The following is a 27142-nucleotide window of genomic DNA, read 5'->3' on the forward strand; positions in this document are numbered from 1 at the left end:
CCACTTTCTGGTTCTCAAGCACAATTCTACAAAGTTCCAGCTGGGATGCTGATGGGGAAGGGTTTAAATCCTGACAATAACTTGTTTGCATTGGATCTCTTTTAATTTCATGAAAACATGTTATTAATTTGTGCCCTGATCATGCAGGCAGAGGTGTTCACAGGATGTCTCACTGAAGCCAGTGCGGCTCTGTAAGGATCTGCCCTTGCAGATCCACCTGCAGGATCATGACCATGTTTTGTAGAGACTTCAACCAAACAAACCCTTGAATTTAGAATCCAAACTATCAGTCTTTCTTTTAAACAAGAAGCACACCCTCCCTCCCCAAAACCAAACCCTCTTGTCCTGTTGAGCACCCACTCTTGACCACTCACTAGACTGCTGGGGAATGGACGAGTGGATCCAGCTGCTGAATCACCAGGTGTGTTAAACCCTCAGAATCTGAAGGAGATCCAGGCACTGCTGCTATTTTAGGGCCTCTCCTTGGCTGCAGAATTTCTCTATGGCATCTCCTCCAGAGAGCTGCAACCATACAGTCCCCCTGCCAGGCCCTTAAACCCAGGGATGACCCTCAGACATTCCTTGTTGCTTAAACGCTTCCTCTCCTAGAACTCCAGCAGTGTGGTGTTCTGGGTTCACAGGTTGACTCTTCAAGCTTACAGGGATAAAACACATGGACACTTTGCACAGGATTCTAACAGCATTACTCTTCACTTAATCACACATGAAATACACAGATCTGTACAAAAATAATAAACTCTGCATGCATTTCCCTGCTGTACTCACCACTCCACAGCATTCTTTGTCCTGGGATTAGAGATGTCTGGGCCATCCAGAGTCCTTCTGCTGCAGTGCATGGCTTGTTTTGTGAAACATGGAACCTTCAGACCCCAGTTTGTCTTCTTGGACCTTGACTGGTCTTTTCCCTTCCTGTCTCCTGCCCGAAAACTTCCTTTATGGCTCTGAATCTTCCCCCTCTGAGTCCTTTTTAAAGACTATAATCACCACATTGGTGTCTTTGTTCTGCTCCTAGTGACTGTCCACTCCCACCAACATATCTGCTGGAAGGAGAGAAGTGGAGAAAGTATCTTCTGGCTTCAGCTAATCCATTGTCATTCAATTGTTTCCACCTGAATAGGCAGCATTAAATTCTAGCAACTCACTGTTGTCCCATGTCTGCCAAAGACACAATACAGCCCTGTTAAGCAATGGTGGAGTCCACATTTATAAAGAGGCATTCAGTGACAGAACAATTTTTATAGTAACAACTTCATATTATCAGCCAGAATAAATAATTTGTATAGCCAGTTTTCTCAAATCTTCACGTCTCCGATTTGGTTCAGTTCTGCTGTCTTGAAAGCTCAAAAAGTACCTATAGTGTGAAAGGAGTTTATAAAATGAAATTGAGGGTTATTGCCATAGCTAAATTACTGAATCTGTTGCTAGCCTAGGTCATCGTACTAAAAGTGATGTCATGCTTATGGGTTAGATTCTGCTCTTAGGCCAAGTCTGCACTACAGACCTATATCAGTATAACTACGTCACTCGGGATGTATAAAATCAACACCCCTCAGTGACATCGTTATACTGACCTAACCCCCCCGGGCTGGCAGAGTTATGTCGACAGGAAAACTACCACATCTCAGAGAGGTGGATTAACTATGCCGATGGGAGAAGCTCTCCCGTCAATGTAATAGCATCTTTGTGAAGACAAGCCCTTAGTTTCACTGTAGCAAGTCTGGAATAATTCACTGAAGTCAATGGACTTACACTGGTGTAACTCAGAACAGGATGGCAGGCCTGCTAACAGCAATTCTTCTTCGAGTGATTGCTCATATCCATTCCAGTTAGGTGTACGCGCCGCGCGTGCACATTCGTCGGAAAACTTTTACCCTAGCAACTCAGTGGGCCGGCAGGTCGCCCCCTAGAGTGGCGCCACCATGGCGCTCCATATATACTCCTGCCGGCCCACCCGCTCCTCAGTTCCTTCTTACCGCCCGTGTCGGTCGTTGGAACAGTGGAGCGCGGCTTAGCTGACCTCCACTTCCCTAGCTACTCGTTTTTCTCGTATATAATTATGCAGTTATAACACTTTTATTTATATATTTGTATGGTTATACGCGTTTTCTTTGCTAACATGGTGAGCCCCCTGCTCCCGCTGCTTCCGTGCCACCTGCATCGCAGCCAGAGAGCTCGCCTAAGTTGCGTTACCCGGCACCGACACCTGCAGAGGCACCGATGACTTCGGCTCCGTCGATTCCAGTCCCCCAGGACCATGGAATCCGGTGCCTGGCAGCTCCCCGGCTCGCGCCGTGGTAGAGCTTACTGCTCCTGCTGCTTCGGTGCCAACTGCACCACAGCTAGACAGCTCGTCTAAGATGGCTCGCCCGGCACCGACGACGTCGGCACCGTCGATCCCGGTCCCGCGAGGGCCGTAGAATCCGGTGCCTGACGGCTCCCCGGCACGCGCCGTGGTTGAGCGTATTGCTCCTGCTGCTTCCGTGCCAGCGGCACCGCAGCCAGAGAGCTCGTCTAAGGTGGATCGCCCGGCGCCGACACCTGCTACGGCACCGATGACGTCGTCACCGTCGATCCCGGTCCCACAAGGGCCGTAGAATCCGGTGCCTGACGGCTCCCCGGCGCGCGCCGTGGTTGAGCGTATTGCTCCTGCTGCTTCCGTGCCAGCGGCACCGCAGCCAGAGGGCTCGTCTAAGTCGGATCGCCCGGCACCGGCACCTGCTGCGGCACCGATGACGTCGGCACCGTCGATCCCGGTCCCACAAGGGCCGTAGAATCCGGTGCCTGACGGCTCCCAGGCACGCGCCGTGGTTGAGCTACTGCTCCTGCTGCTTCCGTGCCAACGGCACCGCAGCCAGAGAGCTCGTCTACGTCGGATCGCCCGGCACCGACACCTGCTGCGGCACCGATGACGTCGGCACCATCGATCCCCGGTCCCGCAAGGGCCGTAGAATCCGGTGCCTGACGGCTCCCCGGCACGCGCCGTGGTCGAGCTAAGGCTCCGGCTGCTTCCGTGCCAACGGCACCGCAGCCAGAGGGCTAGTCTAAGTCGGATCGCCCGGCACCGACACCTGCTGCGGCACCGATGACGTCGGCACCGTCGATCCCGGTCCCGCAAGGGCCGTAGAATCCGGTGCCTGACGGCTCCCCGGCACGTGCCGTGGTTGAGCTCCTGCTCCGGCTGCTTCCATGCCAACGGCACCGCAGCCAGAGGGCTAGTCTAAGTCGGATTGCCCGGCACCGAAGCCTCTGAGGCACCGACAACATCGGCACCGTCGATTCCAGTCCCACAAGGGCTATCGAATCCGGTGTCCGACGGCTCCCCGGCACGCGCCGTGGTTGAGCGTATTACTCCCGCTGCTTCAGTGCTGACGGCACCGCAGCTAGACAGCTTATCTAACTCGGTTCGCCCGGCACCGGCACCTACCGAAGCTCTGATGACCTCGGTACCGTGGATCCCGGTCCCACGAGGGCCGTCGAATCCGGTGCCTGATAGCTCCCCAGTACGCACTGTGGTTGAGCCTGCTGTTCCCTTCACGCCGGAGATGTTACCAACGGCGAGGGCTCTCAGTGCCATGACAGAGTCAGTGCTGCCTGACCCGGGCACCGCCGGTACGGGTAATACAGTCTCTTCAGGGGACTGTCCCCTGTCAGTACAGCAGAGCGGCACCGTTCATGATCACGGTCCCGCAGACACTCCAAGTCCTGTCGGCACGCCGGACACCACTCGCAGTCCCGGTGCTGTTTTCCTCGGTACTGGTCACACTCGCTGCACAGGTCGGTATCCCGTTCGCCGACCCGCTATCGGCACCGTTCCGACATCTGGCACCGGGGCAGGTACCTTGACTCCTGTAGCCTTTCTCCGAGCCTCGAGATCTCGGTCGACCTCCCGACACCGTGCGGGTCTGGATCTCGTTCCAGGTACCGATACGCCTCCCGATGCCGGTCCCCGGTGCCGAGTTGGGCAAGGTCCGAGTGAGTCAGAGACTCTGCCCGTGCCTTCTTTTAGTACCCCCATGGCCGTCCGGACGCGCATCCGTGTCATCCCATATGCGCAGCTTTTACGCTCAGGACCACGATCCTGATATGATGGCCAGCGGGCGCCAGCCCCGAAGCAGAAAGAGGCTTGGCGAATGCAAGGTGTACTCTGCAGGGGCCCTGCAGCTCTGGGTAGCAAAGCAACAAGCCTTGCTTAGCTGCGATAATTATAACACCTGGGTGAAGGAGTTTCTCCCTCAAAACTCCCACCTGGAGTTCGCTGCCGTCTTGGAGGACGGGGGAATGAAGGTTCCCAGAGCGTCCCTCCAGGCCTCGTTGGACGCAGCAGGCTCTGCGGCCAGCACTCTGGCCTTGGGTGTCGCCATGAGGTGCATTTCATGGCTTCAGGTTTTAAACCTCCGGCCAGAGCTGCAGTATGCCATTCAGGATTTACCCTTTGTGGGTAAGGCATCTTCGTGGCGGAGACAGCCCCAGACTGCGAAGCCGGATGGACAATAGGGTCCTAATGCGTCTCAGCATGTATACGCCAGCGACCAAACGCAGGCCTTTATGGCCCCAGCCGCCATACTCTGTGCCTAGCCAGAGGCAGAACTCTGGAAAACGGCAAGGCCAAGGTGGTTGCAGACAAACGTCAGGCCCCCTAAAAAGCCAAAGTCAAGGTCCCTCGCAATTACCACTGGGACCAAAGACAGACCTTCCAAGGTTCGCCGGAGGGCGGTGTACCAGTCGCAGGACGGGATCCCGATCCCGCTTTCTCTTGGCATGGCCCCAGTTACTTTCAGATCGCTGGGTCCTGCGCACGATGGAGCATAGGTACCACCTTTAATTTGCTCCAGCCCTGTCCCCCTTCAGCGGACGAAAGGGGCACGGGGTTTTACTCCCGTTATGCCCTAGTCCCCCACTCGAACACAGGTCTCAGACCTCCCTGGTCCTGCATGGACTCAACCGGTTTAGGATAAGGTTGAAGTTCTACATGGTATCCCTGGGAACCATTATTCCATCCTTGCCTCCTGGGGGCTACTATGCCGCCCTGGATATGAAGGACGCGTACTTTCGCAGTGCCATCTTCCCTCCACACGGGAGATGCCTCCGCTTTATAGCCAGCGGTGAATACTCCCGGTTTACGGCCATAGTCGCCGCCTTCCGTCGCTGATGTCGGATATGCGTTTTTCCGTATCTGGACGATTCGCTTATCCGAGGAGACTCTGAGACACAAACCACTCAGCCGTGGGTATCGTCACGGTCTTATTCACAGATCAAGGCCTGATGATTACTATAGAGCAATCCACTCTGGTTCCCACGCAGAGGTTGGGCTTCCTAGGGGCTATCCTGGTCTCCTACCTAGCCGGAGCCTGCTTATCACAACTGCGGTTTTAGGCGAGGGCAACAATCATCTGAGGTCTGAAGGCTTTCCCAACGACCTCAGCTCGCTCTTGCCTCAGTCTCCTGGGTCCATGGTTGCCCGCAAGTTTGTAACCAAACACGCCAAGCTCCGCCTCCGTCCTCTCCAAGTCCGGCCCACCTCGGCGTACCGCTTGGACAGGGAGCCAATGGTCATGGTAGTCACCGTTCCCTCGAACGTCTTAGGCTCCCTAGAGTGGTGGCTAACTCCCTCCTTGGTGTGGACAGGGATGCGGTTTCATCCGCCCCAGCCCTCACTGCCCCGGACGGCGGACGCATCATCTCTCTGCTCGAGTGCTCATGGTCGCCTCCGAGCTTAAGGCCTTTGGTCTTCTAGGGAGCTGGCATTCCTCGTTAATGCCCCAAAAATGTGGGTAGTCCGCCTGGCATGCCAGGGGTTCCAGCGGCAGCTGCGAGGCCGTTGTATCTCGGTGTTTACAGCCAACACAAGGGCCAGGTGCTTCATAAGTATTCAGGGGGGACATAGTCCTCCCCCCTTTTTTTTTTTTGTCAGGAGGCCATCCATTTCCGGGTCTTTTGCATGGCCCACTCGATGGAGCTGGCGACGTCCTTTCTCCCAGGCGTTCGGAACGTCTTAACTCTTTGACTCAGCAGGTTTTTCCTGTCTTACGAGTGATCACTCTGCCCCATGTGAGGCGTCCCGCTTTCCGGAAGTGGAGATGTTTCCTCACACAGACCTGTTCGCTCACCGCGAGAGCAGGAAATGCCAGGTGTTCTGCTCCTTCCAAGGTCTCTCCTCGGAATCGATCTTGGACGCATTCCTGATGCCGTGGAAAGGCCAACTGCATTATGCCTTCCCACTGTTCCCACTGGTTCATTAGGTCCTGCTCAAACTCCGCAGGGGCAGAGCGCGCATCATCATGATCACTCCAGAGTGGTCCAGGCAGCACTGACATACCACGTTGCTCGGCCTGTCAGCCCAGACCTCATCACTCAGGGCAACGACAGGCTTCGTCACTCGGACTTGCAGCCTCTTCGCCTCACGGTGGCTGCTGCGTACCTGAGTCGGGGTGACAGGCAGCCTTCCACCTGGTCAAAGTACCGGGCCAGGTGGAAGCGTTTCTTCTACAGCTGCAATACGCTCGATCTTGCTCCTGCTGAGGTCTCGATCCCCTCTATTTGGCCTGCCTCTGGCCTTCAGCGGCAGGACCTGGCGGTATCATCGCTGAGGATACTCTCGGCAGCCATCTCTACCTTCCAGCAGGCTAGGATGGACGTTCAGTGTCCCACGCTCTATGGGTTCGAGGTCCCTCAAGGGCTTGGAGCGCTTGCACCCTCGGGTGCGCCGCCCAGCCCCGCCCTGGGACCTCAACCTAGTCTTGGCCAGACAGGTCTCTGAGAGCAGAGCTCTTACGGGGGTTCCGCCGTACACTAGGTTCCACAAAGACAAGGTGCAGTTATGACCGCACCCGGCTTTCCTCCCTAAGGTGTTTTGGCCTTTCATGTTACCCACAGCTCAACGCAATGGGCATAACCGTTGCACTCCTTGGACATCTGTGGAGTGCTCGCATTATATTGACAGAATCATTTCCTAAGGTGCCCCAGCTCTGCCCCGGTAGCGGGCCAAAGGGAGGGCTTGCTTGTTTTCCTCTCAGAGGATCTCATCTTGGGTGATGGCGGACATCCCCACTTGTTATGATTTGGCTCATATTTCCCTAAGCCACATCACTGTGCATTCTACCAGGGCTCAGGCTTCATCTGCCGCCTTGCTGGCTCCTGTTTCTACCCACGAGATCTGTCGCGAAGCTCCATTGGTCCTCGGTCCATACCTTGCTTCGCAGTATGCCCTGGTTCAGCAGTCGAGAGAGGCTGTAGCCTCCGGCTCAGCAGTTTTATTCTGCCACATTTCACTCCGACCCCACCGCCTTTGTAAGGCTTGGGATTCACCTAACTGGAATGGATATGAGCAATCACTCGAAGAAGAAAAGACGGTTACTCACCTTTGTAACTGTTGTTCTTCGAGATGTGTTGCTCATATCCATTCCGCACCCGCCCTCCTTCCCCACTGTCGGAGTAGCCGGCAAGAAGGAACTGAGGAGCGGGTGGGCCGGCAGGAGTATATATGGAGCGCCATGGTGGCGCCACTCTAGGGGGCGACCTGCCGGCCCACTGAGTTGCTAGGGTAAAAGTTTTCCGACGAATGTGCACGCGCGGCGCGTACACCTAACTGGAATGGATATGAGCAACACATCTCGAAGAACAACAGTTACAAAGGTGAGTAACCGTCTTTTCCGGGCCCCTAGGGCAGAACCCTAGAAAGGTCCGCCTGACGTTTGCTTGTGCTGTGCCTGTGCTGGCTGGTGACTAGCGAGCTTCTACCAGCTGCATTGCTGGTGCCCAGTGAGCTGCCAGCTGTGCTGCTGGGTGCGCTCTTCCAGCACGGCCTGGACTTCCACGTTCCCACCTGGCTGACTTCACCACCGCTGACACCACCCCACGCGTGGCTAGGAGCTATGTGGCCAGCCGGGCAATTTAAAAGGGTCTGGGGCTCCCGGGCCCTTTTAAATCACCTGGGCCCTGGGGCAGTTGCCCTCTTTGCCCTCCCTCCATCAGCAGGCTTGAAGATGGCCATCAGCAGCCTGAGGCTGAGTACCAAGTGTAATTACACTCTTTATTTTAAAATAAATAGCACAGTTTATTCAGGTAAAAATCTTCTGTCATTTTTAAACTGCCAAATTGCTGGGCTGAACAAAATATTCTTTTAACTATAGCTGTGGTGATGGAAAGTGCTACATAATGCTGCCTAAGTGCTTTTTAGGAACAAGACTTAAAATGAAGATGTATCTTTAGCCAAAGACATAGTGGTGTTTTTAGGCCATTACAGTTAAAGATGGCTTTTGAATTTCCATTTATTCTTCTCTTCCTTCGCCAGTCTATTTTCATGTGTGAATATCTAAAGTGCATGAAATTTGCCCAGAATTAAAACTTGGCACACAAGGCCTTTACCCAGGAAACCTTAACCCTATTTTCAAAAGATTCTTTTAAAAAGAAAATGTAGAATTGTTTGAAATGGTTCTTTTTTTTCTTTGCCTTTATGATTCAAAACCAGGTTTTATTTTTTAATAAAAAGAAATTTAGACTATATCAGGAGCAAGTAACATGCCTAATTGCTTTTAGCATTTTGAAGAGGAATAAACCAAACCTTCTCCCAATGAAACTTTTAATTTTGACAAATTAAAGATATCCCACAAAAACCCATCACCTGAGCAATGTCCCACACAAGTATACCCCAATACTTAGCATTCTGACTCTCTTTACTGCTTTTTTGTATATATTAAATGGAACAAAGAAAGCGGTTTATCCATGACACTATAGAAATGAAAAAAGGCTGACTGGTATTCAGTGCTATGAAGACAACCCTGATGTTTCTGTCTGTATGGGAAACTAGGGTTCTTGAGCTGCTTTGGGAGCTCCTGCTCTGCTGGCTTTATGGAATCTACATGTCACTGAAGTCATATATTGTGACTCCAGCAGGGCCAGCCACAACATTTTGGCACCTGAGGTGGGCACTTCACTTGGGCCAAAACTTTGAAAGGTCTCAATTCTGCCTTCTTCCTTTTCTACTCCTCTCATGGTACTGCTCTGCTACCTAGCCCAATAAAGGAGAACTATTGAGATGGTTGCAAGGTTGATCAGCCTCTCCTGTGTCATTGTGGAGCGTAGATGTGTTTTTATTAACTTTCGTTTGGAGAAGCTCCGTTCTCCTCTGGCAACTGTTACAGGAAGTGTTAGAAGTATGCGCAGAGCAACAAAAGCATTTGGAAAGAGGGTGGTCGTCTTATTTGTGCACATATATTCGGGGTGGCTCTAGCTTTTTTGCCGCCCCAAGCAGAACCGGTGGACCTCCTGCAGGCAAGCTCCTGAAGGCAACCTGACTGCCGTCCTTGCAGGGACCGGCAGGGTGCCTCCCACGGCTTGCTGCCCCAGGCACGCACTTGGAGCGCTGGTGCCTGGAGCCGCTGCTGCATATATTCCAGAACAGCCTTTGGAGTTGATCCTGCTGAAATATATCTCGAAAGGGCTTTCAGTTCATCACCTAAATCACTCGCATCAATATTGTGCATGTCATCATGTGTCAACACTGTCTCTAGTGACCTGCATTGCTGGTGTAGGTCTTCTTCAGGTATAGCGAGGAGTTTTGGACTATCATACAACATCCCAAATATACTGCTGTCTTCCTTGAGCTGCATGAAATGTTCTTCAACTGACTGTATTGCACAATCTAACACCTGGTTAAAGAATTCAACTTTGAATTGTTATTTGGGGTCTCATGGGATTATCCCGTGCCTCGTAATCAAAATGTTGTCTTCTTTGGTGACTCTTGTATTCTTGAATGGGTGGGAATATAGCTTCATTGTGAAGCTCCTCTGCCAGCTTCTGTGCACTTTTCAGAACTTTTGAAATCTCTCATCTGACCGATAAGACTGTAGGTATGACTTTGCTTTGTCCAGTTGTTTCATTGCTCCAGATATATAAAGGTCAATACCTTGGAGTCTCTTGCTTACAACATTTATTTCAAACAGTATGTCATGCCAGAACACTAAGCCACACAGAAACTTCCCTTCCATTTCCCTCTGCCACTGTTCTCCCAAGAACAATTCCTATCATAGCATTATCCTCCATAGTGGCAACTATGGCGTTATCTGTCTTCCCAATTTGGTGTTTGATAGGCCAGGAAAAACATTATGATGAGATCTTATTACGATATAGTCTCTGATCAAGTGATTGAAACCTCTTTCTCTGTGACATTTAAGACAAGCCTGAGAAAAAACCTAGACAGACTTTAAATACTAAAAAAAATCCTGCACTGGGATAGAGCTTAAATCTCCTATTTTTTCCTCTAATTTCTAAAAGAGAAAAAAGGTTGCAGATGGAAAAAAGGTGGTATCTTAAAAAGAAAAAAAATAAAGTGCCAAGAAATGTAGAAAGAAAGAATGGGGCAAAAAGCAACCTTTAGAATGAGAGAGGTGAGCTATCATCAACACTGAGATGGCAAAGGACAGGCAGCCTGTTGCCAAAATGTAAAGTCCTTCTCCTGGGGGAGGGGGGGGAGAAGCAATAGCATTTAACATGAAAAATAGTTACTAGTCCAAGAGTAAGAAATAGTAGGGAAAGTTTATTAATGCCTTCTCTATTATTGTGATTACTTTCTCCTATCCATTTTCATTTTTAAAAAGCCACTTCAAATCATCTCAGAGAAGGCCAGCTGCCCTTTAGCAATGTCTTTGGTGAGATGGTTTCTACCAGAGTGAAAGTGCCTGAAAAAAAGTCCCAAGCTGCCCTTCAGAATATAGCACTGGACAATCAGTGCCTCCTGAAATCCTGATTTAAAGCCAGCTGGCACTCCACAGCAGAAGTAGAGTTACCAGATCTCCAAAACCTGGTTGAGGATTACATCCATAGGTGTCCCTTCCCAAATAGCCATGCATGGTATACTGATACCTTGACAGCAAAGGCTGACTAGAGTGGAGGAGTCCCCTTTAAGGGCCCAATTTTGCAAGCACTTCTTCAAGTGAGTAGTTCCACTGTTCTCAGCATCAGACTCAGTATTGGCTAACCCTAGGTGTTCAAAAAATCATGATCTGAGCCTTCAAAACATCGTGAGATTGGCTTAGAAATCATGAGATCTGAAATACATTTTGGGTTTTTGATTTGCCTTCTGGTTTTTGAGCCTTTAGGATTCATATTTTCAAACTTTCTCCAGAACTGTAAGGGAGGCAAACTTTTTTTTAAAATAAACCCTGAGATTCTTGTATACTAGCAAGACTCCAGGAGCAAGGACTTTAAGAAAAACACCAAATATCACAAGACCTGCAAAAATATCTCAGATCAGACAACATGGGAGACTGCTTACTGAGTCAGAGCTGTCAGGGTCATGCCTGAAATTTTCAGTTGTGCAAGAGTAACTGTTTTAGTAACTCTATGAATATAGACTTTACACTCAATAAAAGAAAACAGTTATAAAGGCCCAGGCCCTGGCACATATCCCTGCATGTTTCTGACATGAATGGCACTTTTCTACACCAGGCTGGCCTCAGCAGAAGTTGAACTCTTTTATTTAGTTAACTAAAGGAATAGTCTCTTCCTGTCCCTCCTGTGCTAGTAAGATGTATTCCTTCTTTTGCCTTGCCATGACCTTTAAGAATGTTTTCAAAGCCCATCACCAACTTGCCTCTAATCTAAACTGCTCCATGTTAGATGAACTCTGAACATTTCTCACCTATCGGAGCAACTAGGGTGACACAGATAACAAGAGTTTTAGATTGGGATGAAATTTTGCACAGCATCTACCATTGCTGTCAACTAGAGGAGCCTTTGTGATGTTTATTTTAAAATTACTAATATCAAAATTAAGCTACATAGTTCTGCTATAGTCTCTGGCCCCTAAAATGCAAAGCCAAAGACAGTTGTCCCATAGCGCTAGTAGCCAGCTGAAACTCTTGACATTTCTTGATATAAGAGAAAAGCTGAAGTTACAACATCACTCTAGGAGACACCTCTTTCTGATTTTTAGATTACAATTGAGGTTAGTTAACAGGTTGGTAACAAGGGTTACCACTTGGCCAATATTTGACCAGCTTGGCCAGTTTTTTTTTTTTTTTTTATGGATGTGCCAGTTGCCAGAAAACAATTTAACCTGCCAGGGTTTTTTTTACATGGGTCTAAAGATTTGCATTATTATCACAATGCACTGGGATATCTAATGTTAGAAGTTTCTGTGTCCAGTTAAACCTACTGCAGTGTTCCCACTTCTGCAGTTTAAGCAATAACAGATCAAAACTATTGAAAATACAGCAGCTGTCTGCCCAGCAGCATGTATATGGGATAAGGTTTGAGTCACAGGAAAGTGAAGTGATGTGCAGTGTTATCAATCTTACCTATATATGTTATCTCTCTAGGTAATCTAAGTGGCTGTTGAAGGGGGGGAGTTGCAGAGTTGACTTGTGGTTGGGGTTGCAGGGGGGTCTGCTTGTGTGTATGGGGGGTTTATTTCAAAGGCAGTAACCCTATTGATAACACTGGAAGCTTTTTCTAGAATTGAGGCTGAGATGTGTGAGAAACTGTGGGGGTAAGCAAGCTTGCTGTGTGAAAACGCATGCTCTGAAAATGCAAAATATTTAAGTGTGGCCCTAATTTCTCATTCTTTGTTTGGTAGCTGGCTCCAGAGGCTGTCGTTGGCTGTCCCTATTTGCCATGATCACTCCCTAATTTGGGGCCTGGTGCCCTGCCGTGCAGTTAGCAGTTCATCCCTAATTACCATTGTTCAGGCCAGTGGCTGCTAGAGTGGTGGATTTATTTCTTGCACGGGTTGTTTGCTGCAGGAAGCTATTATGAAAGAGGAAAAATATCCTCAACCTATTGGCTAGTCACTGAGAGCAATGCCGGCTATTTAGCACTGGAGGCAGGGCTTAGCTGGCTGACTCAAACCCCATTGATTGCTAACATCTGAAGGGCAGGGTCAGAACGCCAGTTAAGTGTTGTCCCTTTTCTCTGTTGTGGGTCAGCAGGTGATAAAGTGGTCACACTAGCTAAGGTAGGTTTCCAAGGAAAGAGCCTTAATGTGCTTTTGACGTATATTAATGTATATTTCTCTGGCTGTTTCTTGCAAGGTGCAGGAAGAGGGACCAGAGTCTAGTCCTGAGAGGTTGGGAGGATCCTTCTTTTCAGTAACTGCTTTCACCAAAGCAACTGAGATGTTTTGTTAAACAGCAGGTGTATAAATTAGCTTGTTTACATTAAGGATATCAAAATCATGCAATATCTGGATGGAAAGTTTTTTTTTCTGAGCAGATAAAATATGAACTATAGCACAGCTAATGCTCTTTGCTGAAATAAAGTACCCCAAAGAGTGCGAAATTATTGTTTTACATGCATACGTGTGTATTATGGGTGTGCCTCATAGCAACTCCCGTTTGTGTGTAAAATGGTAAAAAAATAATCTGAGGACTCTAGTTAATTTCAAATCCCAGTTTTCCTGTGCTGGGAATCTTAAGAGGGGAGGAGACTGATTAAAAATGGATGAATTTCCTTTTGTGCTACTGCGTGGGTGCTGGCTAGTCTGTTTGTTTTCACGGTCCAAAGTGAGCGAACTGCAGACAAGTAGGAGGATTTTTCTACTCAAGTTTATAAAATGGTGAGACCTCTCCTAGTTCATAAAGTAACCCGCTTAGCTGCTCTTCAGGTTCAGGGGTGTTCTTTGGAGAAGTTACTTTGAGGCTGAGACCCCGTTAACTTTAACAATCTCCCTCCTGTCTGGAAACAACTTGTATTTATTCTTCTTGGACGTAACCTTTTAAAATAACTGAGGAAAAAAATAAAAGGAAAAATAGGGTGTGGGTGGGATTTTTGAATGGTTAACTTCGTGCTATTACTCCAGTTAGTGTCTAACCGTTTCACAGTTTTTCGTGTTTCTGTGGGTCCTTTGCATAGCAGCAAAAGCAAAGGGAGGGGGACACTTTAAGTTAGGAAAATGTGACTGTTAAATTAAAACATTAGCGGGGGCCGCTTGGAAGCAGGCGCAGCACCTGAAACTACTTATAACTGTTTTATGAAAAACTGATTAAAGATTTCAAACTGCCACAATCCCTTTATAGTAAGAGAGGGAAGCCGGTTTTTTCTGTAAGGTTGTGGCGCTTGGAAGAACAGCATGCAAGATCCCAGCAGTACAACGCAAGCCCCCACCCTATGGTGTTTTACGCTGGCTCCAGTCTGTGTCTCACTCGCTCGGGCTGCTGCTTGCTGGGTGTGGCTAGTGCTCCTTTATTGGAGATTCCAGCTGTGACTGTCTGTCAGTTTCCGCCCCCAAAGAGGACTGAGTTTTCAGAGACTGGGAGCTGCGGTAGGAAGGGTAGGAGCAGCAGCACGCGGAGATCAGGTTTGCTTTCTCCAGGGGACTGGGAGAGAAATCAACCATCTGAAGAAGTCCCTCCTCTCCCCAGTTTTTCTTCAGAGCAACTTTGATTGTGGCTTCTCTTCTCTGGATCGGCTCTGTGTGTAGATTGAGAGTTTCTCGGCAGCCTCACTGCAATCGATCAGATTACAAAGGGTGTGTGCGCGCGTGGGGGGTCATACAGAAAAGAGGCTCGGAAGGCAAGTGAACAGGGCTGTCAAACTAAAGAGCTGGATCCACAGAGAACCTGCCATAATCCGGATCTTTGCCTAGTAGGGACTGTAAAACTGCCACCTTTCATGAATGCCCGCAGAACTCAAACAGGTTAGTGCAAAACTTGCATTGCTTCCCTCTTCCTATCACAGGTCCTCTAAAAATCTTCTGTATTTTTGCATGTATGTTTGTTTGTTTGGCTTGTTAGAGTGTCTGTCTGGTAGAGAGGGGAGGAGGTTTGGGGTTTATCTTTTTAAATCAGAGGGTTAGAGCAGAAATCCAAGCTGCTTTTCTAACGGACTATTGAAGAGAGATTTTGCTCTTGTCTCTTGTGTTAACTGTTGAACCTCCCCCAAAAGCAAGCTATTGTTTACTTTGACCTTCAACAAGGTTCAGTAAATCCAGGGCACTCTTTGGTGCTGAATAGCTAGAAACAGTGTTCTTTCTTTACCCCCTACCCTCCCCCAAAACAAAACAAAACAAAAACCTCTGCCATTGTTAAAGGTTTGTTCTCCACTCTGTGTTCCTTTGCTTTCTCTTTTGTTTTAACACAACCTTCTGGTACATTCAGTATCAAAAATAGAGTGAAGTTGGTTTAAACAAACCCTTCTGGCCCATAATGTTAGAAAATGTTGTGGAACTAGTGTGGATAAACTCAAACATTTTACCTTACCTTGGAGTGTCATTGGGCATTGCAGGGCAAAGCATTTGCAAAATAAATATAAATATCATGTAGACTCCTGCTTTTCTGGAATAAGAAGAGCAAAAACCTGCAGATGACACTCTCGTGTGTTAATATGGGCTAGCATGTTCAAAGTGGTGGTGATTTAGCTTGCTTTGATTATCTCAGCTGGAAGTTGTCCATACATCTTAGTAACACAGTTGAATTGGATTTCTCAAAGCAACCAGGGTATCAAAAAGTCACTCTCTCTTTCCTGGGCTTTGTGGGAATGACTAGTAATATACAGAGGGTTCTTGCAGCCATTGACCTTTCTGCTAGTGATGGTAGGATTCCTATCATGTTTAGGTGCTTCCTTGTCTGCATTTCTTGTGTTCTACACCACCTGTGGACTTTTCAGAGAGGAAAGCATGGTAGTTTACCTTTTTATACTGCTTGACCTGAAACTATTGTGGCTGTCGAATTACATGTGATTGGTTGTTGATGTACACCAAGTTAGCAACAGAAACCTGTCTCCTTGGATGTTTTTCCACTGGGAGGAAAAAGCTGGAGGTCAGGAGCAGAATGCTAACTACCAGAAAGACACATCTGAGATGAACAGACTTATGTGTTTCTGGATGGGCAGGGAGGGAGACAGAACACAGAAGGGAATGGAATATTACCCTTAAGTGCATCGGTAGTATATTTCAGGTGACTTCTCCATGTAAATCTGTTTTCAGTATCAGAATAAGATAGTATTATGGCCTTTATTTTAGGCAAGCCTGTGTGTGTTTAGGATAGATGCATTTTATTTCCCCTGCCCTTCTTTTTGGACAGAACATGGATGCTGGGTTGACTGAGGTCACTTTGCAGTGTAACTTGCAGGTGGTACTGTAGCTGGGTATTAGAGGGCTCTTCATTTTAAGAATGGTGGTGGTTCCTGAACTGCTTGTTGTCAAAGTAACTTACTGTGCAGTTGCAGAGTATATAGAAATTGAGATTATTAAAGGAAAACAAATCTTAAATTAAAACTAGATTCTGAGATAAAAGGCCAATCTGCAAAACAAATACAGGCAAAAAATTGAGATGGACCAAAGAAGAATATAAAATAATTAGAATGGGGGGGGAGTCAAAATAGGCATATGCCAAGTGGCAAGAATAGATAGGCCTTTTATATGTAAAAACGTACTGCAGTCACATGAGGCATCCTGACTATACAGAAGATACAGCTCGGAAAGGGCACCAACTCTGAATTGGGGTCCAGGCTCTAATCTTGTATATCCCGGAGGTACTCCTGGTATACACTGATGTAACTAAGATCAGATCTGGGTCCTAATTGCTTGAAGTGAATAGTTTTTGGTTTATTTTAAAAGTGCATGGTTACACTTGGCTTGAATTTTCACTGACTGAATATAAATTCTGATTTTTCAGATAGATGTTTGCTTGGTAATACGACTAAAACTTTAACAACACAACAGCTGAAGCCCTGCCAAAACCCATGGATCTCAAATCCATTGTTAGAGAGCAGCACTAACCTTCAACCATCCTCTCACCTCTATGAAATGCTGTCAGCTGTCTACAAATTTGGGGTGATAGCAGCCTTATCCACATGTGATTGATGCCTCTGATAAGAGCATCAGCAGAATGTCTATTTGCTGAGGCAGAAAGAAGAGGCAAGGTACAGGCCCGAATGGGATTGTGGCAGAAGAAACTATGGACTGGTCTACACTACCACTAAAGTTGATGTAACTTACGGAGCTCAGTCAGATGAATGTCAGATGAAATGTATATGGGAGGGGGGGTGTGCTTTTTCAGTGCTGAATGTCAAAAAAAGACATCCAGAGCTTCCTAGTAATATGGCATGATTGCCAGCATTGGTTTTCAGCTCTTACAGTTGTCCAGGCGCTCACCCACCCCTCACTGTCTCCTGTTGAGTTGGCCAGAGTCAGATCCCGATCCCCTGTTTTAAGTCCTCATCAAAGTTTGCATCTTGGAATTAACTCTGTAAAGTGCTTATAGTAATATGGAGTCTGAAATTGATCAAGTTTAGATCTAGTTTTCAAAGCCCCAAGGCTTTGTGAGTGTTTGAGTGAAGAGTTTCTTTGGCCATTGCAGTGATATGCTATTCAGGCTAAGATTTGTAATCTTGGAATGGGATGTTGCTTCAGGCCTATCACTGGCTCCAAACACTGGAGCAGGCCCTAACTTCAGGCCAAATATCAAAATCCACAATTCCCTGTGGCTGCAATTGCTTTACTGTCTGCAGTATTCATCCTCAGTAGAGGAGGCGGCGGCAGTGGAGGGAGAGAGAATCATAGGGCAAGGTTACACTACTGCACTACATTGGCACAGCTGCACCCCTGTAGCGCATTGGGTGAAGATGTGCTATGATGTAACTTACTTCGTTCAGGGATGTGGAAAAAAAAAAAAGACACACACCCCTGAGCTCTGTAAGTTACATCAACTTCAGTGGTAGTGTAGACCAGCCCATAGTTTCTTCTGCCACAATCCCATTCGGGTCTGTACCTTGCCTCTTCTTTCTGCCTCAGCAAATAGATATTCTGCTGATGCTCTTATCAGAGGCATCAATCACATCAAATTCTTCAATTTCAGAAGCCAGTGACTCTGATAGAATTCACGAGAGGCAGAATTTTATTTTCTTCTGATGAGTAAACCTAACGCCCCTTTGTTGGGCAACAGCCTGAAGTAGATTGAGTCCTTTTAGACCTTGCTTTTGCTAGCCTTTTTCCTTCCGACTTACCAATGCTGTTCATATGCTGATAGAGCTCCACAGTTGGGGGTATTGGTGTGCGAGCTACTGTAACTAGGCCATTGACATTCACCAGCACTTCAATCGCAGTGTAACTTAGACCTGCTCTGAGCAGGGTCAGGTGATGTAGTGGTTACAGTGCTGGTGGCCTGTTGGCATAGCACTGTTGGCTGTGGACCTGGACAAGTAGTGGGAAGTTTGAAAGAAAATGTTACTGGAAACGCAGCCTGAGTTAGGTGCTTTTTGTTTTTAAACTCATTGCAAACACTTTTCTGACTAAATTGCTTTCTAGCTTGATTTGGCCAATGTGGACAAAGCTAGAAAGGGGGTTGAATTTCTAGCATAGATCCTTATCTAGGTTAGCATGCACATTTAAACATGATTTGCTCTTCTCTACATTGAACACTCCCACATAAATGGGTTTAACATCTCAGAGTAGACTGTGCCTAAAAAAACAATTTCAGTATCCATTAAAGCCAAATCCTGAGGTCCTTAATTACGCAGGACTTGCTGAGGTTAGTTTTTATTCAGGTAAAACCTTAGGATTTGACCTGTAGTGAATGCTGGATCTGCTGTTAGCAGTGATTGTTGTAATTAAATAGTGTTAATGTAGCTGGAGAAAGGGATAGGAATATGCCATCAAGGTCCTGTAAAAAGCTCCTAGGCACTATGGTAATACAAATAAGTGTGCATGGGTTCTGAAGGAGGAGGTGCTTTATAAATAAAATGTTGTTTTTAAAGATTTTTCTATGAAGTATTGTATCCTGGACAGTTGATAACGTTTGGGATAGCAAAGTCCAAATGCCTAACACATACGAAGCGGGATTAACATGTGTATATAGGTAACAGCAATAAGTTGGTGGTAGCAACTTTGCAGTAAAGATAGAAGGCAACTTCCAATTACAGCCTTACTTTTTAATACTCCTACTCTTCTTTTTTCCCCTAAAAGAAACCACCCTGAAACTTTACAGAGACCACTTATTTCATAGTAAAGTCTTCCTGAAAATTTTGATTATAAATAAAAAAATAAGGTTCAGGATATTGCTATTTTAAAAAATTTTCCCCTCCTTTTCTTTCTCTGAAGTGTTCCTAAGTCTTTTTGGTGCATTTGGTTTGGTTAGCTTTTCCGAAGAACAGTTCCCTGAAGTGTTTGAAAATGGCTATTCTTTCCTGTCTCCCACTTGACTTATTCAGTCCAAGAAATCTTAACTTTGCCCCACAATAACTTGTTTTGCCCATTGTGTGTGTGTGTGTGTGTGTGTATGTATGTATATATATGTGTATGTGTATATATATATGTGTATATATATATGTGTGTGTATGTATATATATATATGTGTGTGTATGTGTATATATATAGAGAGAGCAAGTATTATGGGGCAAAGTTGCACAAGTGGGATGATGGTGATCGAAATACATACCTGTCGGAACTGGTTGTATCCTTTAACTGTTCATGCCCAGACTTTTCAACCTGTAGATTTTGGAAAACTTTGAGGAGACAAGAAGAGTTCATTGAAAAACACTTTCAACCTTAATTTGTTAACATAGATTTTTGTGTGTGTGTGTTTAGTGAAGCTGTATACAGGAAGCACTTTACCCACCAATGAAATGCTGCTACCTCTGATACGGAATGTGGCAGCTATTTACCCAAGTACAGGCCTTGAGAATGTTCGATGGGACTAGCAGCAATGAAGCCAAATGCCTAACAAGGCTGAGGGAAAGAGAGAGCTCATGAACCCAGAAATGCTGGGTGCCTTCTGGTTACCTGTGAAACAGGTAAAAGAGGGGTTTTATTCACCTTCCACTGGCTGCCTGGCAAGGAATAGTGGTGCTGATTGGCCCTTATGCTTCTTCCTTCCCAATTTAAAGTTTTCCCGGAGGTCCTTTTGATTTGCCCCACAGCTGTCCCCTCCTTCCCTCCCTCTCATACTGGTAGTATCTTGAGCTGTGGGTTTAACTGATCACCTGTTTTGGGATCAGGAAGGAATTTATTTTTCATTGTGCCAAACTGGTAGAGGTCTGGTGGATTGTGGGGGACAGTTAGACAAAGGAGTAGGAACAGGAAGTCTAACATCAGGAGATAATATGAGAATATTTAGTTTAGGCAGATGTCAGGCGCACATAAATGCTAACAGGGCTAGGTCCCAAGGGTGAAGAAGACCTGGGATTTCACTGGTGCATCTTGTTCCTGTAGTGACAAAGGGAGTTTTGAAACTTACGCAGACCTAGATCCTCCTTGGTATCTACTTCTCCCCTGGTGGGAGGGAAGGCGAGGGGGTTCAGAAGTAAGCTGAGCTTAGTCCCAGGAGTAGACTGAAGGGGATCTAACCTGAGGTATTAGTTATGTGGTGGGAGTTCTGTCATCTCATTCTGGACCCAGTTAAATGCCTGATGTGGGAAGGGATGAGCATATGTGTCCCTTCTCATTGTTAAGTTAATAAAGTTGTGACCTGTCACTCGGATCCATCCCTTTGTCAATCTGTCATTTGTCTGTGTCCTGACCAGTGCCACCAATGGCCTTGAAATGGTTACCATAATGTAACTGGTCAGCACTTGAAGGCGACCGTCTACTGGCGGTCAGGACATGACCATTGTAATCTTTGGCAGAACTCAACTGCAGTTAGTGGAGTTATGACAGTCCACATTTTCACTACTATCAACAGATAGAATATGAGCGAGCCTGCTGCATTATAGTCCATAACTTAAAAAATACAGAAACCCTACCACCCTAATTCCCAAAACTTCACTGCTGTTTACGATGCATAGCATGAATCAGAAAACAACTTGATTTTGGTTACCAGAGCATGAAGTACAAAGTTATGAAGAGGGGAAAAAATATCATATTTCTTCTTCGAGTGATTGCTCACATCCATTCCAGTTAGGTGTGCGCGCCGCGCGTGCACGTTCGTCGGAAACTTTTTACCCTAGCAACTCCAGTGGGCCGGCAGGTCGCCCCCTGGAGTGGCGCCGCCATGGCGCCCAATATATATCCCTGCCGGCCCGCCCGCTCCTCAGTTCCTTCTTACCGCCGTGTCGGTCGTTGGAACTGTGGAGCGCGGCGTGGCTGTCCTCCACGTCCCTAGCTCTCCTGGTTTCTGTCGCTTGTTTGTCGCTTATCTCTGGTTCTATAGATAGTTGTTAATTAGTATTGTTAAGTAGATAGTTTAGTAAATAGCTGTTAAGTAGTTCCTGGCCGGGGGGCTTAGCCCTTCCCGGCACCGGGCGCCAGGCTCATGCCTGTTTCGCCAGGCTTCAAGCAGTGTGCGGCCTGCAAGAAGCCCATGCCTACCAGCGATCCCCACGAAGCGTGCCTGAAGTGCCTCGGGGAATCGCACAGATCTGACAAGTGCCGCATCTGTAAGGCTTTTAAGCCGAGGACAAAAAAGGAGAGGGATCAGAGGCTCCGAACTCTCCTAATGGAGGCGGCACTTGACCCGTCGACTTCGCAGACCGTGGTTTCGGCACCGGCACCGGATCGCTCCGGCACCGAGAAGACTCCTCGGCACCGACCTTCTCCGGCACCGGAATCAGTGCCTAGGCCGTCGAAGTCTAATACTCCGGCCAGGCAGACCCGGCTTGAACGCCCGGCCTCGACATCGGCCGCGGCGCCGCCGGCACCGTCAGCACCGTTGACTCCGGGCCCGGCGGGTCTGTTGAGTCCGGTGCCGCCGAGCTCCCCCATGAGATCTGGGGTTGAGATAATGGTCCCATCCACACCGGAGACCTTCGCCTCGGCTCGGGACCTTATTGCCCTGACGGAGCCTACTCGGCTGCCACCCCCGGTTCCTCCGGTGCGGGTCACGTCCAGAGGCAAGCCCATGATGTCGGCACCGCCCTCGGACAGTCGTTCGCCATCCAGGCCCCGACGTCTTGGGCGCTCCAGATCCCGACGCCGCTCGCAGTCCCGGCACCGCTCCCCTCAGCGGTACCGGTCGCACTCGCGGCACCGGTCGGCATCGAGACGGTCGCGGTCAGGCTCCAGTCGACACCGGCACCGCGACTCCAGGAGCAGGTCCCGACGCTACTCGCCGCACCGGTCGACCTCCCGGCACCGAGCTGGTGGCAGGTCCCGGTCCCGATCTCGCTCGACCTCCCGGCACCGAGCTGGTGGCAGGTCCCGGTCCCGGTCGATCTCCCGGCACCGAGCTGGTAGTAGGTCCCGGCACCGAAGCGGCGCCCGGCACCGTGACAGATCCCGGTCCCGAAGCAGCGCCCGGCACCGTGACAGATCCCGGTCCCGAAGCAGCGCCCGGCACCGTGACAGATCCCGGTCCCGGTACCGTTATGACTCCCGGCACCGGTCCCCGGCACCGAGACGATCCTCCGTGCCGGCCCGCGCAGACCCGTACCATCCAGGGTCGGCCCCGCCGTGGCCCTCCAGGCAGCCGTCCGTGTCCTCCCAGACGGACAGCGGCTATGCGCTGGGCACCGACCGGCAGGCGGCGCTGTTTGCTGATCCGCCGCTGCAGGACCAAGGCCCCCCACAGTGGGGATTCTGGACACCCTGGGCGTACCATCAGGCCCAGGGCCCCCAGCAGCTCCCTGCTAGGCCGGCGACTGCGGAGCGTAGGGCCCCTGAAGCCTCTTTGTCTCGCCCCCCTCCCTCCCCGGAAGGGGACGAAGGGTCCAAACAGCAGGACTCCGCTGCGGCTCCGGAGACAGAGGCGAGGGCTGAGGAAGACCCTCAGTTGGACACTATTGTGCCTGGGGTCTCATCATCCTCCTCCCCGGATGAGGCGGTGGCGGGTACCTCCTCCAACAGTCCCCCCCCGCTGGATCTCAGGGCGCACCAGGACCTCCTCAGGCGATTGGCTCAAAACCTGAGTCTGCAGGCAGAGGAGGTCTCGGAGATAGAGGACCCAATTGTTACCATCCTCTCTTCCGATGCTCCCACCAGGGTCGCCCTGCCGTTTATACGGACCATTCAGGCCAATGCCAATACTATCTGGCAGTCCCCGGCCTCCATCCCTCCGACAGCGAAAGGAGTCGAGAGGAAGTACATGGCCCCTTCTAAGGGGTACGAATATTTACATGTTCACCCGACTCCCGGTTCACTGGTAGTGCAATCGGTGAACGATAGGGAGCGTCACGGCCAGGAGGCTCCGGCCCCCAAATCCAGAGAAGCCAGGCGGATGGACCTCCTTGGCCGTAAGGTGTATTCGGCTGGGGCGCTGCAGCTCAGGGTCTCTAACCAACAGGCCCTGCTGAGCAGATACGCCTTTAACTCCTGGGTGGCAGTGGACAAATTTAAGGAGCTGCTGCCACAGGATGCTCGCCAAGAGTTCACGGCCATCTTGGACGAAGGCAAGAAGGTCGCGCGCACGGCCTTGCAAGCCTCCTTGGACGCTGCGGACTCGGCTGCCCGTACCCTCGCGTCAGGAGTTACGATGCGTCGCATCTCCTGGCTGCAGGTTTCCGGCCTTCCGCCAGAGCTCCAGCACACGATACAGGACCTTCCTTTCGAAGGCCAGGGCCTGTTTTCCGATAAGACAGACCCCAGACTTAAGAGTTTAAAGGACAACCGGGTCATTGCGCGGTCCCTCGGGATGCACACCCCCGTGACACAGCGTAGACCCTTTAGGCCGCAGCAACAGCAGCACCGTCGGCCGTTTTCCCAGTTCCGCCAGCGGCAGGACCCTTACAGGCGCCGCGGCAGGAACGGGAGGCGCAGGCAGTCGGGGAACCAAGGGGGGCAGAACCAAGGCTCCTCAAAACCCCCGCCTGGTCCTAAGCCTTCATTTTGAAGGTGCGCTCGAGGGCGCAGTAACAGTTTCCCCTACGGATCCTTCCCCTCCGTTTTCCAACCGCCTTTCGTTTTTCCTCCCGGCGTGGTCCCAAATAACATCGGACCGCTGGGTCTTGAGCGTGGTGCAGACGGGGTACCGCCTGCAGTTTGTTTCGTTCCCTCCTTCCCGCCCTCCTTCCTCGTCCCTCTTCAGGGACCCCTCTCACGAGCAATTCCTTCGGCAGGAGGTGCGGACGCTCCTCAGCAAAGGAGCTATAGAGGCGGTTCCCGAAAACGAGAAAGGCAAGGGGTTTTATTCCCGCTATTTTCTGATCCCCAAGGCCAAGGGGGGCCTCAGGCCTATCCTCGACCTGCGAGGACTCAACAAATACCTCGTGAAGTTGAAGTTCCGCATGGTATCCCTGGGGACCATCATTCCATCCCTGGATCCGGGAGACTGGTACGCCGCCCTCGACATGCAGGACGCGTATTTCCACGTTGCCATTTGGCCACGCCACAGACGCTTCCTCCGCTTCGTTGTGGGGGCTCGTCATTATCAATTTGCGGTCCTCCCGTTTGGCCTGTCCACGGCCCCGAGGGTGTTTACAAAATGCATGGCAGTTGTCGTGGCGCATCTTCGGCGCAACCGTGTCCACGTGTTCCCTTATCTGGACGATTGGTTGATTCGGGGCACGTCGGAACAGCAGGTGTACAGCCATGTCCGCGTGATCACCGGCATGTTTGCGAGTCTGGGCCTCTTGATAAACACAGACAAGTCCACCCTGAGGCCCACTCAGAAGGTGGAATTTATCGGGGCCGTCCTGGACGCCACTGTGGGCAGGGCCTCGCTGCCTCGGCAGCGGTTCCAGACCATGGCGGCGATCGTTCAACGCTTGCGGTCAGCCCCGTTGACGTCAGTGAGGACATGTCTAACCCTGTTAGGCCACATGGCGGCGTGCACTTTTGTGACCGACTACGCTCGGCTCCGCATGAGGCCTCTCCAGCTGTGGCTTATCAGTCATTACAGACCAAGGCAACCGCTAGACATGTTAATCACAGTCCCCCAGAAGGTCTTAGATTCCCTCGGCTGGTGGGTGGACCAGTCCGTATTGTGTGCGGGTCTTCCCTTTCACCCGTCTCAGCCCTCGGTATCCCTGACAACGGATGCCTCAGATCTAGGCTGGGGGGGCCCACCTAGGGACCCTGCGGACGCAGGGCCTATGGTCCCAGGAGGAGGTGGGGCTACATATCAACATGAGGGAGTTGAGAGCGGTCCGCCTTGCTTGCCAAACGTTTTGTCATCAGCTTCAGGGTCGTTGTGTAGCCGTGTTCACGGACAACACGACGACCATGTATTATATCAACAAGCAGGGCGGCACCAGGTCCTCCTCCCTGTGCCTCGAGGCGATACGTCTCTGGGACTTTTGCGTAGCCCACTCCATTCACCTCAGGGCTTCCTTCCTTCCCGGAGTACGGAACACGCTGGCGGATCGATTGAGCAGATCCTTCCTGTCACACGAGTGGTCCCTTCGACCGGACGTCGCTCTCTCCATTTTCCGGAGGTGGGGTTATCCCCGGGTGGACCTCTTTGCGTCCAAGGGGAACAGGAAGTGCCAAGCGTTCTGCTCCTTTCAGGGCAGGGAGCCGGGGTCGATAGCGGATGCCTTCCTCATCCAGTGGTCGACCCACCTGTACTATGCGTTTCCTCCGTTCCCTCTGGTTCACAAGGTCCTCCTGAAGGTGCGCAGAGACAGGGCTCGTGTGATCATGGTGGCCCCGGCATGGCCCAGACAGCACTGGTACACCATGCTGCTAGACTTGGCCGTAGCCGACCCAGTTCCCCTGCCCCTTCATCCGGACCTGATTACCCAGGACCACGGGTCCCTCTGTCACCCAGACCTGCAGTCGCTGCACCTAGCGGCGTGGCTCCTGCGTGGCTAACTGGTTCCGAGCTGCGCTGCTCCACGCCTGTGAGAGAGGTGCTCTTGAGCAGCAGGAAACCATCCACAAGAGCCACATATTCGGCAAAATGGAAACGCTTCTCCTGTTGGTGCGTAGAGAGAAATCTCCGCCCTATGGAAGTTTCGGTATCCGAAATCTTAGATTATGTTTGGTCCCTCAAAGAACATGGTCTGGCCTTATCGTCGTTGCGAGTCCATCTGGCAGCTATCTCCACCTTTCACCCGGGTGCGGACGGTCGCTCCGTTTTTTCTCACCCGACGGTGTCGAGATTCCTTAAGGGGCTGGAACGGTTATTCCCTAACGTCCGTCCCCCTGCTCCAACCTGGGATCTTAACCTGGTGTTGTCCCGGCTCATGGGGCCCCCCTTTGAGCCGTTAGCTACTTGCTCCCTGCTTTACCTCTCTTGGAAGGCTGCCTTTCTAGTAGCTATCACCTCAGCTAGACGGGTGTCGGAACTCCGAGCCCTTGTGGTGGACCCCCCATACACGGTCTTCCACAAAGACAAGGTGCAGCTTAGACCACACCCTGCCTTTCTACCCAAGGTGGTCTCAGCCTTCCACGTCAACCAAGAGATTTTCCTCCCGGTTTTTTTCCCAAAACCTCACTCCTCAGGCAGGGAGCAGCAGCTCCACTCGCTGGATGTCCGTAGAGCTCTCGCGTTCTACATAGAGAGGACCAAACCCTTCCGCAAATCCCCCCAGCTTTTCGTGGCGGTAGCGGACCGTATGAAAGGGCTTCCTATCTCCTCCCAGAGGTTATCCTCGTGGGTTACGTCCTGTATCAGGACCTGTTATGACTTGGCCCATGTCCCTACGGGCCGTGTGACTGCGCATTCTACCAGGGCGCAGGCGTCGTCGCTGGCTTTCCTGGCCCGTGTGCCCATCCAGGAAATCTGTCGGGCAGCGACCTGGTCATCGGTCCACACCTTTGCTTCCCACTACGCCCTGGTCCAGCAGTCGAGAGAGGATGCGGCCTTCGGAACTGCAGTGCTCCATGCCGCGACTTCTCACTCCGACCCCACCGCCTAGGTATGGCTTGGGAGTCACCTAACTGGAATGGATGTGAGCAATCACTCGAAGAAGAAAAGACGGTTACTCACCTTTGTAACTGTTGTTCTTCGAGATGTGTTGCTCACATCCATTCCACACCCGCCCTCCTTCCCCACTGTCGGAGTCGCCGGCAAGAAGGAACTGAGGAGCGGGCGGGCCGGCAGGGATATATATTGGGCGCCATGGCGGCGCCACTCCAGGGGGCGACCTGCCGGCCCACTGGAGTTGCTAGGGTAAAAAGTTTCCGACGAACGTGCACGCGCGGCGCGCACACCTAACTGGAATGGATGTGAGCAACACATCTCGAAGAACAACAGTTACAAAGGTGAGTAACCGTCTTTTCTCTTTGGTATTCTAAGAAAACAAGCTTGGGAAGCCATTGAGGAACCAGAAACATTGCATACAATGTTTTTAATGTCACTTTTATGTCCCTAAC

General features: G+C 50.1%; 1 protein-coding gene across 15 annotated transcripts in view; it reads left to right on the forward strand.

Moving 5' to 3' along the window:
• ARVCF (ARVCF delta catenin family member) overlaps positions 1 to 27142 on the forward strand; it is a 466295-nt gene that overhangs the window by 228171 nt on the left and 210982 nt on the right. Inside the window, exon 1 of one of the 15 annotated variants that reach the window (XM_030583077.1) lies at positions 12930 to 12973. The exons of 13 other annotated variants lie outside the window; for them this stretch is intronic. Coding sequence is in view for 1 of the 2 variants with exons in the window: in XM_030583075.1 (XP_030438935.1) it covers positions 14633 to 14653 (21 nt within the window). In the remaining variant the exon portion in view is untranslated. Of the gene's footprint in view, positions 1 to 12929; positions 12974 to 14272; positions 14654 to 27142 lie in introns of those variants that run through there. One more of the 15 variants, XM_030583075.1, reaches the window with a different exon arrangement.

This window comes from Gopherus evgoodei, chromosome 13 (genome assembly GCF_007399415.2).
Source record: "Gopherus evgoodei ecotype Sinaloan lineage chromosome 13, rGopEvg1_v1.p, whole genome shotgun sequence".
Taxonomy (NCBI): Eukaryota; Metazoa; Chordata; order Testudines; family Testudinidae; genus Gopherus; species Gopherus evgoodei.